General features: G+C 37.5%; 1 protein-coding gene across 1 annotated transcript; it reads left to right on the plus strand.

Moving 5' to 3' along the window:
• The first annotated feature begins 57 nt into the window (after window positions 1-57).
• Window positions 58-16,681, plus strand: LOC149896342 (uncharacterized). The gene is made up of 5 exons (XM_090118226.1): window positions 58-442; window positions 1,168-1,309; window positions 10,372-10,503; window positions 13,295-13,540; window positions 14,836-16,681. The coding sequence occupies exons 1-5, from the start codon at window positions 287-289 to the stop codon at window positions 15,939-15,941; spliced, it is 1,782 nt and encodes a 593-aa protein (XP_089974352.1). The 5' UTR covers window positions 58-286; the 3' UTR covers window positions 15,942-16,681.
• The last annotated feature ends 2,508 nt before the right edge of the window (window positions 16,682-19,189 follow it).

Raw genomic sequence — 19,189 nt, forward strand, 5'->3', positions numbered from 1 at the left:
TAATAAAAAAAAATACAGATTACCTATAATTTATGGCATGTGATCACAGATAAACTTTACAAATTTACTATGTTATCTGTTAATTTATGCCCTATCGATAAATATATTCGTTTATCTATGGCCCGTCCGTCAAGTGAAGCGAGCTTTGTTTATGGGAGTCGGGGACTCAAAAAAAATATTTTAAAAGCTTTTTTCGCGCAATACTGATAAAAGCAATAATATTTATCTAAGAAATAATGTTGAGTTGAAGCTTGTGCCCTTGTTTAGTCAAGTAAATGTGTTTAATATGGCGCTAATAAAAAATAACGGCCCATTAATTGACCCAGCGCTCTGTCGGTGTTGTAGGGCTATTAAAAAATGTAGAATATTAACAGCTGAATATACTTGGATGGAGAAGAAAGAGATCTACGCGGATATGGTAATGGATTGCTTCGGTATTTTAGTAAGTATCTAATTTATGAGTATGTTTCGTGATTGCTATCACTTTGATTTACAATCAATTTGTTTACGATTTTTTGTGTACTTTATGAAGTTTTTTTTTGTTTGTTTTAATTTTAACAGAACAATATAGAATAACTAAGGCTACTTGAAATTAATACTAAATGTTAATTCTATACAGAAATAATAAGAAAGAAATACATTATTTCCTTCACTCAGAAACTATAAAATTTCTTACCAATTTATAAGAAAGGCCATTAAAAATTCCTGTAGTTAAAAATTCATTAAAAATTTCATGTACTATAGCAGAGAAAGTGGTATATTAGTAATAGCAGAAAGACACAAATTTTTATTTATCAAAAAAAGGCCTCTATTTTTAAGAAAAGGCTCTTACTCGGCCCTAGGGGATTTTTTTAGAAATTATAGAAATATTTTCATGATTATCTTTTATAGAAAAAAATTGGTTGTCTGTATAGTCGGTTTACTGACGATAGTTGAATGTGACAATGTCCGATTGTGCTTCTTTGTCGCTCATTCCGCGCTCTCGCTCGCACTTCAAGACTTACATGGAACGCCTCAGAGCGAGGTAACGCCGCATGAGTCATGTTTTTTCGTGCGTGCAGCCGGCTCTATCGAATTATAAGACGTTGTCACGTCAAAAAACTTAAGTGGACATAACAATTCTCATAATTGTTTTAAGATGATAGTAAGTTTTAAATAATCTTGCAGCTGTCACATGTAGACGGTGAAGACAAAGACTCAGGTGTGTGTGCGACTTGCGTGGTGCGTTTGCGAGACGCGTGCGCGTTCAGACAGCAAGTGTTGCAGTGTGAAGAGCTGTTCTTGAGCGCTAAATTGGAGGATAAGGAAGGTAGGTTAATATTTATATGTATGATGTATATGGTTGACGCGGTAGCTTAGCACTGAGAGGGTTCGTTTCCCAGTGAAGACAAAGAAAAAAAAGACGGGTTGCACTCCGGCAGTGCCCGCAGAAGTGAAAACTTGATTATTAACGTTGAGCATGTTTGATATTTTGGAATGGTATCCGTCTTACGCTTTTTCGATCAGGTCACGTGTCCTGACGCGAGTTTAAGATTTAATACCCATTACAGAAAAAGTGCTCAACGCCGCTAAAGAAGCTTTCACTTCAAAAAAGTTGTCGGTTTGGTATGACACAGAAGGCTGATCATCTACTTGTCCCTAAAGAAAATCGATCAGTGAAACAGATGGATAATGCATCTGCCCCTTACCCCACTAGGGATTATGGGACTTCACTATGATGTACAGTAGAATCGTGGTATCCCGACAATTGTTTTACAGGGCCGTGTTGGATTATAGGGTGCTGCCTAGAGATCCCCCTGGAGTATGGATGGTTAAACACTTAATGATTAGATAAGACTAGCTTTCCGCCTGCGGCTTCGCCCGCATTTTCAAGGAAAAACCCGCAGAGTTCACATTCCCGTGGGATTTCCGGAATAAAACCTATCCTATGTGTTAATCCAAGTTACCCTCTATATGTGTGCTAAATTTCATTGTAATCGGTTCAGTAATATTTGTGTGAAAGAGTAACAAACATACACATACACCCTCACAAACTATCGCATTTATAATATTACTAGCAGTCCGCCCCGGCTTCGCCCGTGGTACATATTTACGTTTTCTCAACGTAAGAACCATCCTCGTACTTCAAGGAATATAATAAAAAAAGAATTAACGAAATCGGTTCAGCCGTTCTCAAGTTAAGCGCTTACCAACACATTTTGGGATTCATTTTTATATTATAGATTAGTACAATTAGTAGGATAGTAGTTCTATTTCAGAAGTAGGTGCAAATCATGCTTCATTGCGTATGTTGGAATTAAAACAATATCTTCAAGTAGAGCACAGTAGCCATGGCACGTTTTTTTGTACAGTTTGTATACTGTTAAATCATATTTTGTAAAGTAAATTGTAATACTGACATATTCCAAAAGAGCAACTATGGAGTTTCTTGCCAGTTCTTCTCCATACTGTTAGATGAAATCAAGAACGCACATCACTAGTCGCGGCCACGTCCCCTCCCTAATGCTGGAGATGTCAGTCTATTGCGCGGGAAGAAAGTAGGAATGGGTCGTCGACGCATTTTTCATCAACGAGACTAGACCGTTAAATGTCGTTCATCAACTAGTCGATCAACTAGTTAAAATCTTCGACTAGTCGATGTGTAAACTGAAACGAATTGACACGGTCGACCGACGCGCGACGGTATTGGTAATCGAACGTTCGTTACCTTGAACTGAGGTCTACCTACACTCTACATGTAAAATTCCACATTCTTACTACGAAGTTATTACGAATTATAGATTTTCAAAGAATTCAATGTCAGGGTTGTCTCTAGTAAAGAAAAAGTCAGAGCTGTTTTTTAACAATTATATATTTATCACCTATCTATTACCAAGTTTTTGTTTATGTTTTAACTTGTCGTTTTAAGTCGTTAGTTATAGTCGATATTTTAACATTATTCAATATATTATTATAGGTAGGTAATCCTTATGATATGTAATAAATTAACTGAATAAAAAAAATATCTTAGATTTTTAAGACAATTCAATAATATCAAATTAATACAAATTAATCTCCTTTTTTTTCAATATTTCGAGCATTGATCATAGTAATCTCATTAAAAGTCAAACGGAATTAACGGTAAAAATATTGAACTATCAACTCGCGACATGTCGCGTCGCAAGTTGGTAGTTGATACAAACGTGTCGACTGACGAGCCGTCTACGACGAGTCGTTTAGCCGTCTACGGTGGACTATTATACGGCCACGTCGAAGAGTTAACCGTCCGCGTCGCGGACGCGTTGACGAGCGTTTCGACTCTTTTGTTTAGTCGACAGTCGTTGAATTCAACTAGTCCGTTGATGAACGATGGACTAGTCGAATCGTTGAGTGTACATAGACGGTTAATTTAACTAGTCCGTTGATTCAACGCCCATGCCTAGAAGAAAGCAGTGTGACGCGACATTCCGTTTGGATATATTAAAAGCTATTAATTCATTAAAAGTCTTTATTTAATATCTTATTAGATTCAGAAGTGGTATGTTTCTCACGAGCACAAACGATATATGTGATTTTTGGCATGATTAATTCGTTAACAAAAGTGTGTTGAAGTTTTACTAACCTAACTAATTGGTGACGGAAAACTTACTTGTTGAACTTTAATTTTGCAATAATGGATGCTTTTCACTGTTAAACGCTTAAACTAACTTTGGTGTGGGCTTTTGTTGTGTTTTATGGACAATTGTTGCTTTCTTAATGATAAATCTTATTGTGTGACCTTGCTCGCGGTACACGTGGTGACAAGTTTGAAATAAAAAGTTGGTGTGGTATATTGTGCAAGAGACCTTGGTGAGCTCCATCCATATTGTTTCTTTTCATATTGTCTTAATTCTGTTTGGATTACTAGAACATTAAATAAACAATAACTAGTGAATATTAAAACATTCTAAGTGTGTGGACTATTATAATAATAAATTATAATATTTTGAATTTATAGAAGATAATTTTAAAAACTTAATTTCTATTTTATTTCTTGTGTGCGTTATATATATTGGACAATTACTATAGAATAACATAGAGGTGTATATGTGTGAAACAGAACAATTTAATAAAAACCTAAGTCTAATTAGATTCTTGATATAGAACAATTTGTTATAAACCTAATTTTAAGTAGATTGTAATTAAATAAATAAGAGTAATATGGGTCGCTCCAAGGATAGGAAACGGGCTCATAGTAGCTCAAGTTCTTCATCTTCTTCTTCTGGGGAAGGTGGGAAAAAGCTGAAAAGTAGGATAAGGAAGAAGGAAAGGAGGATCAAGGATTTGAAAGAATTAGTCAGACAGTTAAGAAAGAAGAATATGCCCGCTAGGAGTGGGACACCACCCATATCTAATTCGAGTACTAGTTTTGATAAGGATATGCGACCTGTTGTGCGTTATGTAGGGCGTAACGACTTTGTACCAGAATTTAACCCCCAAACAACATCAGTATCGATTGAACATTGGATTCGGAACTTCGAGAGCACAGCCAAGATGCATGGGTGGGATGAACGTACCCTAGTATGCAATTGCACCTCAAAATTGAGTGGGTACGCTAAAGCGTGGTATGAACAACAAGCTTCATATGAGATTAATTGGGACGAGTGGAAGGAAAAGTTAATAAAGGCATTTCCTTTCACCAAGAATAAACTTTCTCAGATTAGGGAACTCGTCAATAGGGTGAGGTTGCCAGATGAGGACCCAATTGAATTTTTCTACACAAAGCTGGGTATTGGAATGTCTTGCCATCTGAGTGATGAAGTAATAACTGAAGCTGTCATTGGGACACTTGGTAACAAGCTGTGGGAAGTTGGTGCTAAGTCAGCCGGGTGCCGTGATAGTGGTTCTCTTTTGCAATACTTAGCTAGCATTAATTCTGCAGATTTGGGCAATGATAATGGTCAGCCAAGCACCTCCAGACCTAGTGACCAAAAATTAAGTAAAACAACAAAATGTTTTTCATGTGGCAAAATTGGCCATAAGGCTAGCAGGTGCTATAGGAGTACTAAGAAGACAACTCAAATTCAGAACAAAAATAAAACTGACAAAAGATGTTCATTTTGTGATCGGGTTGGTCATGTTGAAGCTGACTGTTTCAAGAAACGAATCCAGAAACATTGCAATTTCTGTGATATTAAGGGCCACACTCTTGATGAATGTAGGAAACGGTCCAGAGCGAGTCCTCAAAACAAACTGGTCCGAAAAGTTCAGACAGTATGCAATGATGTCTCAGACAAAAAGTATTTTAAAACTGTACTGATTAATGGGAACCCTGCTGAAGCTTTTGTTGATTTTGGTAGTTCTTGCAATACTATGAAGCAAAGTTTTTGTGAGCAACAAAAATTGGAATGCACAACTAATAATGACATGGTTATAAAGGGTTATGGCGATGCTCTTACTCTACCTCTTGGTTTGACTACAGCTGTGTTGACGGTGGATGGACTTGAGTTGAAGACTAAGTTTTATGTAGTACCAGATCAAGTTCAAGATTTTGATATTTTAGTGGGACAACCATTTACTGAAGCGGAAAATGTGGTGGTGGTTAAGACTGCTTCTCAACTTAGCGTCTTCAAAAGGGATATGGCTTTGGAACTCGCAGAGCTGTGTGAAGACATTGAAAAGGTGCGCCTCTACCCTTATGTTGATGTTGTGTTAAATCCAGGCTTGAATAAAGTAACAGTCAGAACTGAACCATTGGCTAGGGGTATCATGGATGTGAAGCCCAGTGAACAGAGACTGCCAATGCATGAAAAGGACATACTGAGTGGGGAAGTAGAGAGTGAAGATGGATCAGTCGTTATAAAACTTATAAATAGGACACATGGACAGATTGAACTAAAAAGTGAAGAATGTGTAGCTCGAGCTGAATTAAAGAACATGGTCAAAGAACCAGTGAATGTACCTAAATTGGGTGATCACTTGACTGATGAGGAACAGGAAGCTTTAAACTCACTTCTCAAGCACTATAGCGGGTGTTTTGCCAGCAACGGCATGGAGTTAGGGAACTGTAACATTGAAATGAACATAAAATTGACAGAAAACAAGGTAATTAATTACAAGCCATACCGGATGTCCTTTCATGAGAGAGAAGTGGTAAGAAATATTGTGGCAGAGTTACTTGAAGCTCGTATAGTGGAGAAATCAACTTCGCCTTATGCAAGCCCTGTACTGCTAGTGAAGAAGAGGGATGGGGGCTATCGCATGTGCGTTGACTATCGAGCATTGAACAAAATTACCGAAAAAGAAAGATATCCCCTACCTGTTATTCAAGATCTACTGGACAGACTTGTTGATAAGACAATGTTCTGTTGTTTGGACCTGGCGAATGGCTATCACCAGATTAAAATAGCAGCAGACTCGAGACCTTACACGGGTTTCGTCACACCTGATGGTCATTTTCAATACCGGATGATGAGTTTTGGGCTTTGTAACGCTCCCGCCGTATTTCAGCGGGCCATGAATGAAATACTTGCTCCTGTTATTCATGAGTGTGCGGAGGTATACATTGATGACGTCATAATTTGGGGTAATGACGTCTCTAGTTGTCTGGACAATCTCAGGAAAGTTTTAGAGTTGATTGATGCTGCTGGTGTCAAATTGAAGCGGAGTAAGTGCTCATTTCTTACCAAAACTGTAGAATATCTTGGACATGAGATCCATGGAGGAGAGATACGACCATCTTCTCACAAAATAACAGCTGTTGCGGACTTCAGGGCTCCCAGTAATGTCCACGAGCTTCGTCAATTCTTAGGGTTGGCGAGCTACTTTCGCAAGTTTATTAAAGGGTTTGCTACAATTGCGAAACCACTTACAATGTTGACCAAGAAGACTGCTGAGTGGAGCTGGGGTACCGAACAGACTGAAGCTATGGAAACATTAAAGAGGGTACTTACTTCTGATCCAGTCCTTGCAATTTATAATCCGAATCGTGAAACACAGATCCATACTGATGCTTCGAAGTTGGGTCTGGGTGGAGTGCTACTACAGCGACAAGAAAATGGCGACTGGAAAGCTGTTGCTTACGCGAGCAGACAGACCACAGCTACTGAGGTAAATTACCATAGTTTCGAACTTGAGGCGTTAGCTGTCGTCTTTAGCATTCAAAAATTCAAAGTGTACGTAACGGGCATCAAATTTCGAGTTGTGACAGATTGTTCAGCTCTGCGACTGGCATGGTCAAAAAGAGACTTGTCACCTCGCATAGCGCGTTGGTGGCTTGATCTGCAAGAATATGATTTTGACGTGGAGCATCGACCTGGGACATCTATGGTACACGTGGACGCGCTCAGTCGAAATCCTATTACAATTAAGCATATCGAAGAGAAGGATTTTATTAACGCCTTACAAGATGCTGATGAGGATATTCAGTCAACTATTACGAATTTACACTTGGAGTTAGACGCTAATAAACACAAAAAAGAGGGGTTATCTAAGGACTACAAAATTGTAAACGAATTGTTGTGCCTAAAAGCGCGAGATGGCATATCATGAAGACCTATCACGACAACAATGGTCATTTAGGTGTAGAAAAGTGTCTGGAGGCTATTCAAGCCAAATATTGGTTTCCTAAAATGCGGAAAAGTGTAGAACGGTATGTGTCAAGCTGCATTGGTTGTCAGTTCGCCAAGAAACCGACTGGTAAACAGCCTGGGCTCTTACACCCGATTCCAAGAGCTCCTGTGCCTTTCGACACCCTACATGTCGATCATTTAGGGCCGTTTTGCAAAAGTAATGGAAAAACTTATATTTTTGCTCTGATAGATGGATTTACAAAGTTTGTGTGGCTAGAAGCTGTTGCCAGCGCCAATGCAAAAGGAGCTATTACTGCCCTAAATAGGATAATTCAAGTTTTTGGTTATCCCACAAGGATAGTGAGCGACAGAGGCACGGCATTCACCGGACGCGAATTTAAGGAATATTGCAGTGAGTTTGGAATAAAGCATGTTCTGAATGCCGTGGCGACTCCACGTGCGAATGGGCAGGTTGAGCGCCTGAACCGCACCATTCTTAATTCGCTAACCGCTCATATGGGCGAGGAGCAAAAAGGGTGGGATAAATACCTGCCTAAAGTACAGCTAGGCATCAACTCGACCGTGAGCCAAGGGACTGGCAAATCGCCGTTGGAGCTATTATGTGGTTTGAGACCCCGTTTAGCTGGGGATATACAGGGAGCGTCATATGCGCCATCAGAGATAGCCCCGAACAGAGAGGAAGCCTCCCGCAAAATTATTGATAACGCCGCACGAATGAAACTGCGGTATGACAAGGGTCGTCGTGCTAGTTTACCAATTGCAGTTGGTAGCTTAGTGATGGTTGAGCGAAAAATTATGCGACCAGGGTTGTCCAGTGGCAAGTTGATCCCTAAATACGCGGGACCATATAAGGTTACTGCAGTTTTGCCTAACGATCGTTACGAAGTCACGTCAGCTGCTAAGGGCAAAAAAGCCTATAAAAACATAGTGGCACGTGACAAACTGAAGTTATGGCGAGCTCGATGTGAGTCGTCATCTGATGATAGCGCTACCTAATGGTGTATTAAATTATTATCAATGAGCAGTTTCGTGTTTTGATTGGTTACTGCGTTGCATATATTGTGCCAATTAAAGTAGTTTGCCTATGGGGCCTTATACATTTGATTTTTATGTAAGAATTATGCCTCCGGGGCCTGTCACTGTCCGCAGTGGTTACCTCCGAGTATCTGATACAATACTTGCCTCTGGGGCCTAGTGTATTTGTTAACACTTGTTTTCGGAGCCTGTTCACACTGAAATAACTTATGTTGCCTGAGGGGCCAAAGCATCATTGTCGTGTTGTACGCTTGCCTTAGGGGCCTTAGCATAGTGAGCCAATGTCTTGTTTGCCGTGAGGGGCCTCAGCATTAACTAATATCCTTTTGCTTGCCTTAAGGGCCTCAGCATTGACAACGACTCAGTTGCTTGCCTCAGGGGCCTTAGCACTATCACCGAAGCCTGCGGTTGCCTCAGGGGCCTCGCAGAGTTGGCTTGCCTCAGGGGCCTTGGCAATATCAATAAATCCTGCATTGCCTTAGGGGCCTCGCAGAGATGGCTTGCCTCAGGGGCCTTAGCAATATCAACGAATCCTGCATTGCCTTAGGGGCCTCGCAGAGATGGCTTGCCTCAAGGGCCTTAGCTGAAGAGCTGCCGAAGCTGTCCGTTCGAGAAGCAAGAATCGTCGTGTCCGCGGGAATGAGTGAGTTCCTGTGGCCGGCCGGGTGAGCTTCCTTCGGGGACCGAAGGGTTGCAGGATGGCCGAGCTGTTAGATGAAATCAAGAACGCACATCACTAGTCGCGGCCACGTCCCCTCCCTAATGCTGGAGATGTCAGTCTATTGCGCGGGAAGAAAGCAGTGTGACGCGACATTCCGTTTGGATATATTAAAAGCTATTAATTCATTAAAAGTCTTTATTTAATATCTTATTAATACATACTGCTTTCCGAATTGGTGGTTAATGTAAAAAATTATGTTATGACAATTCAAAAGTGCTTTTAAAAAAAATATAAATGATAATGATGAAATATATATTTATTATCAACTAGAGGTCCGCCCCGGCTTCGCCCGTGGTACATATTTCGCAATAAAAGGTAGCCTATGTCCTTTCTCGGGTATCAAAATATCTCCATAACAAATTTCATGCAAATTGGTTCAGTAGTTTAGGCGTGATTGAGTAACAGACAGCAGACAGAGTTACTTTCGCATTTATAATATTAGTATGGATAATGTGTGTAACAAATTATTTTTATTATTTTTTTCATAATCTATGTAAATAATTAAATTTATTTCGCCTTTGTATTCTTCTAAAGAAAGTTTTTTGATATACCCACATACCAACATATTTTTTTCTAATAAAGTGAAGAAAACTGTTAAAATACATAATGAAAATTGTATCATTAAGAGACTTTGATTATGCAGTTTATTCAAGTCGTGACGTATCACGTACATGCAAATAGCTGTGCCCCGCGGTTTTGTCCTCAGTGCCCCGCTCCTGTAGGTCTTAGCGTGGTGATATAATAGCCTATAGCCTTCCTCGATAAATGGGCTATCTAACACCGAAATAATTATTCAAATCAGACCAATAGCTCCTGCCCCCCTAGTCAAGTGGCTTTCTGTTAGCGTAGCGTTCAATAGAATCGACTACGAATGTATGAGATTGACGTAAGCTGTAGATACGTTTATCTACAGCCTACGTCAATCTCATACATTCGTAGTCTATTCTATTGAACGCTACGCTAACAGAAAGCCACTTGACTAGGGGGGCTGACATTTCGAATTTCGAAGCGTTCAAACAAACAAACAAACTCCTCATCAGTTTTATAATTTCCTTGTCCTTTTAGAATTGAAGAAAACCGACGGTGCCGTGGAGTTTGAACTGAAAACGGAGCCAAAGGACGACTGCAGCGAGCACAATTCTGATGTTGAACAGGATATCATACGGTTACCGCCTTTGCCAAGTGATATACCAGAAGGTCAGTAACTTAGCTAAGTAATGTAGCTTTTTTATAGGAACTTTCACTATACCTGGTGTAATCGTTAAGTGTGCGCAGGCGATTATTCCGTTACTATTGCAGATATCAACAATCTTTAAACTGATATTTAAAGAACTATACCTCACGTACCTGCAGGGGCAATATTGGAATTAAACCCTTAATTGGCTCCTTAATTATTGTTATGTGTATAGGAAAGTTGGGGCAATATAAAGAACATCTGAAATTGCTCCGACCGCGAACCAACCGAGATTGTTCCAATATTGCCCCTGCGGCAGGTACTTGATCAGCCAGCGGTTACCTATCTTAATCTCGAATTTTAATATTCCGAATATCATAATCCAGAAAACGTTTGGACATTTTTTCATAACCCCGAATTTTAAAATTTCGAAGTTTTGTTTGCCATATAATCGCAACTCCGAATTTCATTTGCCCATTTATTTATTTGTACGACGTTTTACAATCCAGACGAATGAGTTCCAGACATACGAATTCTAAATACACAAAATCCAGATGACCGTAATCCATATTCACGAAAGCCAGATTTTTAGTATGATTTGTATATATTTGTATGATATTTTAGTATGATTTTAAATGAAAGGAATTTTGTAAATGTATAGGTTTTGCTTAATAACAAATTAGATATTGACTTGTCAGGGGTGAGAAATGTTATTATTTTTAACTAGCTGCGCTTTGCGGTTTCACCCGCGTGGCTCCGCTCCTGTTGGTCTTAGCGTCATGATATTATAGCCTATAGCCTTCCTCGATAAATGGGCTATCTAACACTGAAAGAATTTTTCAAATCGGACCAGTAGTTTCTGAGATTAGCGCATTCAAACAAACTCTTCAGCTTTAAAATATTAGTATAGATATACAAAATTCTCGTTTCGTCATGTTTGTAGTTAACCCGGCGTCATTGTGGTAGAAAACAGATACGCGAACGTTGAGGTGGGTCAATATTACCCATATATTTTATAGTTGTTATTTTTAAACTTTTTAAGAAAATTAGTATTCTGTGTTATTATTATAGGTTATAGGTATTCTGGTTTTGATAATATACAATAAAAATAATAATTAACCAACGTTTTATTCACTTTAATCAACTTTGACATAAACTCATAAAAATAGGAACAAAATATAGACCTCTTACGTTTTCATGTCATTACTACGCTAATAACCAGTAATTTTGGTTACAAATATTTTTTTTATAAACTTAAGTCTAATATATTAGAAAAAAACTTTAACAAAGATAATTAGAATCTTCGTTGTAAATGAAATCAATACAGAAAGCCATGATGCGTTCAGGACAAATAAATTTGGGGCAAGCTTGAAAAAAATGTTTTGTTTTACTATTTTTATTTCTGGACACACTTAACATATTTTGCGGGAATTGCAGGTGGCTCCTCTGATGATCCACCAATAAATTCTCTGATTCTTTTACCCATTTGTCATTGCTATCGATCAATTCCTGGCGAATTTTCAAATGTTCTAAGACCAGAGCAAGACCTAAGTTTTTCAAAAAATTACGTCGCTTATCGTTTGGTTTGTTTTTATTTATGCGACGTATTATAAGCGCATTAATTCCTATGTGTCGAACATGGCATAAAAATTGTCAGGGGCCACCTTTTGGAGTTACGACTCACATCATATGAGGCGCAAAGTTCATCAGGAACGTCAACCCCATATTTAGCTTTATTGTAAAAGGTATTAGATTCGGGTTTTCGCTTTTCTCCACTTGAAACACACTCCGTACTCTAACATGATGCTCTTCTTCTACTTCATCATCATAATAAGGTAAGTCTGAGTCAGACAGAGTCTAAACCCGCCATGATACGTGATATTTTCGATTCTATCCGTTATAGTACCTATTTTATAATAAGTACCTGTTAGACAAACAAAAACATTAAATTCACAGAAACAAGCAAAAAAAATGTTTGCAGACACCAAGAAATCATACACAACAGTAAAAATCGATAACTTAGCCATGGCGTGAAATTGTTACATCAATTGTGAGGATGGGTCATATTTACCTTTTTCGAAAATACACGCGTGTAGCTCCCAGTACACTCGACGTCGAAAGGATTTCACTTCCAAAACGTTTAATGTACATTATTAGCTCCAGCTACTACAAAGAACAGCACAATCGTGCACGTAATCACAAAGATATTGTAAATTATAAACAAGCCGGGTCATTTTGACCCAACCTCAATGACGGCGGGTTAAACACCTCCGAAACGGTTTGACCGATTCTTACGAAGTTTTGTGTGCATTTCGGTCAGGTCTGAGAATCGGATAACATCTATTTTTGAAATGATCGAAGTAAGAGTGCTTTTTAACTAATAATGTGCGAGGATGTGTATCGAGGAATGTGTTTATAAATAACCAATCGTATCGCTTCAAACGCTAAACTCTTCAAACTTCAAACTAAATGAAGCAATATGATTGGTTGTTACAAACACATTCCTCGCTAAAAATCCTCGCACGTTATTGGTGGAAAAGTCCTTTCATTGTCAAACTATTATCGACATTGTAATTAAAATAACGTTCAAAAAAGCGCAGCGCGCTACCTTTCACGTGGGACGCTTCGATGCTCCCCGAAATAAATTGTTATTTGATTTTGAATTTTATTTTAATGGAAACAATGTCGAAAACAGTTTGACAATGAAAAATGCGCTGCGCTTCGCTATATCTGCGCCGGGCCGAAGGCAGAAAAAATTTGCCGGAAAAGCTAGCAATAAACTAAATCTTACGCTAAACGTTATTAAAATTACAGAAGTGAAACCGCCAAAGAAAGAAGAAGATAAAGCGAAACCAGAAAACAACGACATAGCCAAAATTCACGATTCCCTCGACGATGATTATAACGATGCAGACTACAATGATGATGCGAACTTTACCGATTCGTCGTCAAATTCCGATAAACCGATAAAGAGGCCGAAGAAAATGGCGCGAAAGACGAAAACCGGTAAGTCAGGGACGAAGAAAAAAGTGCAGAAGAAAATGAAGCTTAAAAAGAAAGGTGAGTTGATAAAAATCTGTATATAATAAAAATGTATCGCCAAATATCGTAAGCGCAAAACTCGAGAATGGCTGAACCAATTTTGTTATTTTTTTTTTATAATATTCCTTGAAGTACGAGGATGGCTCTTATGGAGAGAAAACGCAAATATGTACCACGGGTGAAGCCGGGGCGGACCGCTAGTTATAGATAAATACGCTTTACTCCCGTGCCTTCGCGCGTGTTTACAAACTTAACAAATTGTAGTTATTAACCTTCCTATATTTGATTGTAGTTTCAGACATTAATAAGAATGAATAATCTGAAATATTATAAGAAACAAATGTTAGTCGCGTATAAACGAACGGATTTTCATTAAAATTGGTCACAGATAGTTAATTGGTTTGATTAGTATCTCGCTTTTTAAATAAGCTTGATGAAAATACTATCATATAGCCTAAGGCCGCGTTTCCAGCACTTGAATGAATGAATGAATGAAAATTTTATTGTACACACCAATTTACAGACATTACATAAAATAGAATACACATGAATTGCACAATGGGCGACCTTATACTTGCTACATGGTTTAGACTTGCAAGCTGCTGTCGGACAGACTGTCGGACATTTCTTGCGGAAGTTTTCTTGCAGATGGAAACGCGGCCTAAGAGCGTAGACGCACTATGCGGGTAGCCGCATTGCGGGAAGCCGTCCGGTTGACCGCAAGCACAATTATTTACGTAATATTCATTTCTATGCGCACTGCGATGCGGCTACCGCAGACCGCACAGTGCGCATAGAAATGAATATTACGTACATAATTGTGCTTGCGGTCAGCCGGACGGCTACCCGCAATGCGGCTACCCGCATAGTGCGTATACGCTCTAAGAGTTCATTGAGTTTGAAGTTAGAAGCGTTTAGCGTTTATAGCGATACTATTGGTTATCTACAAACACATTCCTCGCAACACATCCTCGCACATTATTGGTGAAAGAGCACCCTTATGATACCTTACTTAACTTTTTAGGATTATATTTATTTATAACTAGAGGTCCGCCCTGGCTTCTCCCATATTTCGCAATAAAAGGTAGCCTATGTCCTTTCTCGGGTATCAAAATATCTCCATACCAAATTTCATGCAATTTGGTTCAGTAGTTTAGGCGTGATTGAGTAACAGACAGACAGACAGAGTTACTTTCGCATTTATAATATTAGTATGGATTATTTTTAGTCCAAACAGCCTTTGAGCAAAAAGCTGCCATTTATTTTTACACACAAAATTTACATCTTCTCTTATACATATTTCTTATCCGCAGAATCAAAGAAGCTAGAACAGAAGAAACCGCCAATAGAAAAGAAGAACACCCACGACCGCGACCTCGACTGTATGTCCGAAGAAAATCTTCTCACAATCATACAATATTCCTACGTCTGCCCCTTCAAGAACAGACGAAACAACTACTATTGCTTCTATTGTAAGGACTATTATCCAAAACCGGAAGATTTACGAGATCATACAGTTTCCCACGACACAAAACCGTTTCAACTCCTTATGGGCTACAAGAAAATGCCGAAAATTGACATAACAAGAATCGACTGTCGACTCTGTCCAGCGAAAATCAACGATTTAGAAACTTTCAAGCGACATATCGACCAAGATCACGGGAAGAAAATATACTTTGAAGCTCCGGATAAAATGTTGTTATATAGACTGACATGGAACGATCTAGTTTGTGTTATGTGCAGTGATGTGTTCGAAGACTTTAATACTCTAAATACGCATATGGTCGAACATTTTAGTAACTTCACGTGTGATATCTGTGGCATGTGTTTTCTAGAAAAAGCTAGATTGGACGCTCATCTTAAACGGCATAAAGACGATGAGAGACATACTTGTGAAGTCTGCGGTAAAGTGTTTAAGTCGAACCATTATAAGGACATGCATGTTGACATAGTACATAAGAAGATTGCTATAATTCGATGTCCGCGTTGTGACGAATGTTTCATGTCTTACGCGCTAAAGAATAAACATTTAACAGAAGCACACGGACAGAAAAGAACATACCCATGTAACTTGTGCGATAAAGTGTATAATAGACAGAAAACGTTAACAGAACATCAGAGAAGGAATCATCAAAAAGTGTTAAAACATCAGTGCGAATATTGTGATCAGAGGTTTTACCTGCCATCTCGGTTAAAAGAACACATGGCAACACATACAGGGGAGAGGAACTTTAGATGTGAATACTGTGATAAGAGTTATCCAAGATTGAAGAGTCTGCAGTATCATATAAGGACGCATACAAATGATAGACGGTATAGATGCCATATATGCGGACAGGCGTTTATACAAAATGCTAGTTTGAAGTCGCATATAAAAAGTCACCATCCGGAGTGTGATATTGAGGGGTGTTATTTTTGAGATAGTAAATAAATATTTCGGGACAATTTTCACACACGGCACGATCTGATCCCATACTAAGCTTTCGCTTGTGTTATGGAAACCAGAGGGCTGATAAACATATGTATATAATTTTAAATAAATACTTATATAGATAATTAACACCCAGACATAGAGCAAACATCTATGTTCATCACACAAATATTTGCCCCGGGTGGGTATCGAACCCACAACCTCTGGAAGGCAAGGCCACTGCCAACAGGACTTCACTTTTTATTTGAGAGTAGAGACATTTATTTATATTAGACAGTCTTGACAATGTTCTGTTCATGTAAATACTCTGGCAAGTCTAGTGTTCAAATTGGTGCAATACTCTTAAATATATCATACATCAAGTATTTCTAAAATAATATTTTGCATATTTTTAAACGACTTCAAAAAAGGAGGTTTTCAATTAGAATGTACCTTTTTGGTATGTTACTAACTTTTAATTGATTTTTATATTTTTGAAGTGAAACTTCTTTATCGGGGTTGGATAAAAATTTAGTGTAACATTTTTTCGTTACGCGTGATATTTTCGCCATCTTTTTCTTATCCCTACCACGCGTGATTCGACGTATTTCTGTAAAGTTGCATATAGTAAATTATTTTTTGAAAAATAAGGTCATAAAGAAGTTTCACTTCTTACGTGTGTACACTAGTATACGCACACATTTTTTTTTAACTATGGCAAGGACACGTTTCCTGTTTAAATTAAGCGCAAAGCCGAAATATTCTTTAAAAATATCTGGTTTCAATATTTATCGACTAACATTGTCGATAATACAGGACTGTATTAAAAAAAAACATACGCCAACTCTGTCTTTAAATTAGGTGCAAATTGAAAAGCTCTTTCGTTTTGTATATCAAGGCTTTTTTTTATAAATACGCTTTTAGCCTACATTTTAAACTGACTGACTTAGTTGCATACATATAGTGTAAACTACATAATATTAAAGCCATATTTCTGCTGGCATAATGTTAATCTATACTAATACTAGTGGTCCGCCCCGGCTTCGCCCGTGGTACCTACATGTTTAAACTATTCTATCTCTCAAGTTGGATCGAACTGCACATGGTGTGCGAATTTTATTATAATCGGTAAAGTGGTTTAGGAGTCCATTGAGGACAAACATTGTGACACGAGATTTATAATATAAAGATTATAAAGAGGAAAGGTTTGTAATTATGTATGTATGGTTTTCACGCATATTAAACTACTTGACCGATTGTGATGAAATTTGGCACAGATAATCTTTAAACCCTGAGAAAGAACATAGGCTACCTTTTATTGCGAAATATGTACCACGGGCGAAGCCGGGGCGGACCGCTAGCCATTTATATAGCGCCCGGCAAACTTCTTGGCCAAAAAGTAGCGTGGTGGGGGAAGTTTGCGCATCAAGTTTTAATACATTTTTATATGCGCAAGCTTCCCTCACTATGTTAAAAAGTGGTCAAGTTACGTGCCGACTACTATACCTAAATGAATTTTCAAATATTATATAATTATATTGTCAAGCATTTTAATAGAATTTCCAAGTAACACTACAGAAAACGACGAACAGTCTTTTACAAGACCCCTTTTCTAGTATTCAAGTAAGTTAACTTTAGTTGTAAATCAATTTTTTTTTCAATAGCAATGGAACCGCCTCATTTATACATATTAATTTAAGCATAATTTAAAAATTAAATGTATTAAATGCAACACTGCAATTTTGAAATTTGAATCTAATTACAATTGTAGGTTGTAGGCATAATTTTAAAAGTATTTTTTATTTATTTTATATTATGTATATATTATGATGAGATTATACATTAATTTAGTGCCCTTTTTTACAATTTACTAATATTTTTTATTTATTTTATTTTACACGTGTACATTTTCAGATTATAATGATATTTTTTTGAGATTTACGTCAATTCTTCTATCATTTATACTGAGATTTTCTCTAAAGAACCGTTTTATAGGTTTCTTTGATGGAAGATCCTTTAATAGTGAATAACTATGTATTATAGTTTTGAAATAAAATATGAGTAAATACGACTGATACATTTTAATTTTTAGCAATGAGAAAAATCCGGAAATAACTCACACACACTTCTATACTCTTTTTATTTTTTCAAACGTAACGGTGCATTTTCATCAAACTAGCGAATGCATATTCCAACCCCACTATGTCAAATTTAGTGTAAACAGGCCTAGAGCATTCTTTCGTTGTTCTTAGTGCGTTCGAAAAGATTCTATGCAATGTTCTAACACTGAACAACACTGAATACGAGTTTTCGTTTACAAAAAGATCACGAAAGAATGCTCTAGCTCTAAGAGCGTATACGCAATATGCGGGTAGCCGCATTGCGGTCAGCCGGACGGCTACCCGCAATGCGGCTACCTGCATAGTGCGTATACGCTCTAACTCTATGTTCGTTTGATCTTAATGCATCGTTACTTAATGAAATGGCATTTTCGAAAGTAGGCTGTAGGATAATCTGTGGAAAGTATTTTGTTTCAGCCTGGAGCTTCCGATCCGTCTATTTAATGGCTTCCACACCGCTATTAATAAATTAATTTTGTATAATATTAATATAGTAGTATTAGTAACATTGTAAGCAATATTTGTAGATAGTGCGAACATATTTTGTAACTAATTTAATAATTTCAGTAATTTAAAAAATATATTTTAGTAATTTGACATCACATTGTAAAGGTTCCCGCCAAATTTTATGTCAATGTTTTTTTTTTAATTTTTATTTTTTTATAGACTCAATATTGTATATTCTGTACAAACTGTTTAGCTAATAATTATTAATCAGGCAATAATGGAAAAGTATAAGCTGTTTTTTCACGTTTCTCAACGTGGAATATTTTGCGAATCGTAAAATTCTATGAATTTGCTTAACCTATGTACTATGCTATAAAGTAATAATAATTTAATGTAAATCTAGTTTTTTAATACTAATAGATGTATAATAAGCATTTAATTTATCGAAATCTAATATAAATATTCTTTAAAAATATCTGGTTTTATTTTCTCCGTATTTCCAATCCCATAACTATCTATCCAAAAATTTAAAACCTGTCATAATTTATAACCCAAGAAGTTGTTATATCTTTTTATCTATATATATAAAACTCAAAGGTGACTGATATAGTGATCTATCAACGCACAGCCCAAACCACTGGACGTATTGGGCTGAAATTTGGCATGCAGGTAGATGTTAGGACGTAGGCA

This window comes from Colias eurytheme, chromosome 29, assembly GCF_061535395.1.
Source record: "Colias eurytheme isolate Ceu_HAF_F1 chromosome 29, ilColEury1 Martin Lab GWU primary, whole genome shotgun sequence".
In the NCBI taxonomy this organism is placed as follows: domain Eukaryota; kingdom Metazoa; phylum Arthropoda; class Insecta; order Lepidoptera; family Pieridae; genus Colias; species Colias eurytheme.

Bases quoted from the DNA above. Each gene is read 5' to 3' on its own strand.
- LOC149896342 (XM_090118226.1), top strand. From the start codon at position 287: ATGGCGCTAATAAAAAATAACGGCCCATTAATTGACCCAGCGCTCTGT. The intron at 1,310-10,371 runs GTAGGTTAATAT...TTGTCCTTTTAG, and splicing joins TAAATTGGAGGATAAGGAAG to AATTGAAGAAAACCGACGGT. The intron at 13,541-14,835 runs GTGAGTTGATAA...TCTTATCCGCAG, and splicing joins AATGAAGCTTAAAAAGAAAG to AATCAAAGAAGCTAGAACAG.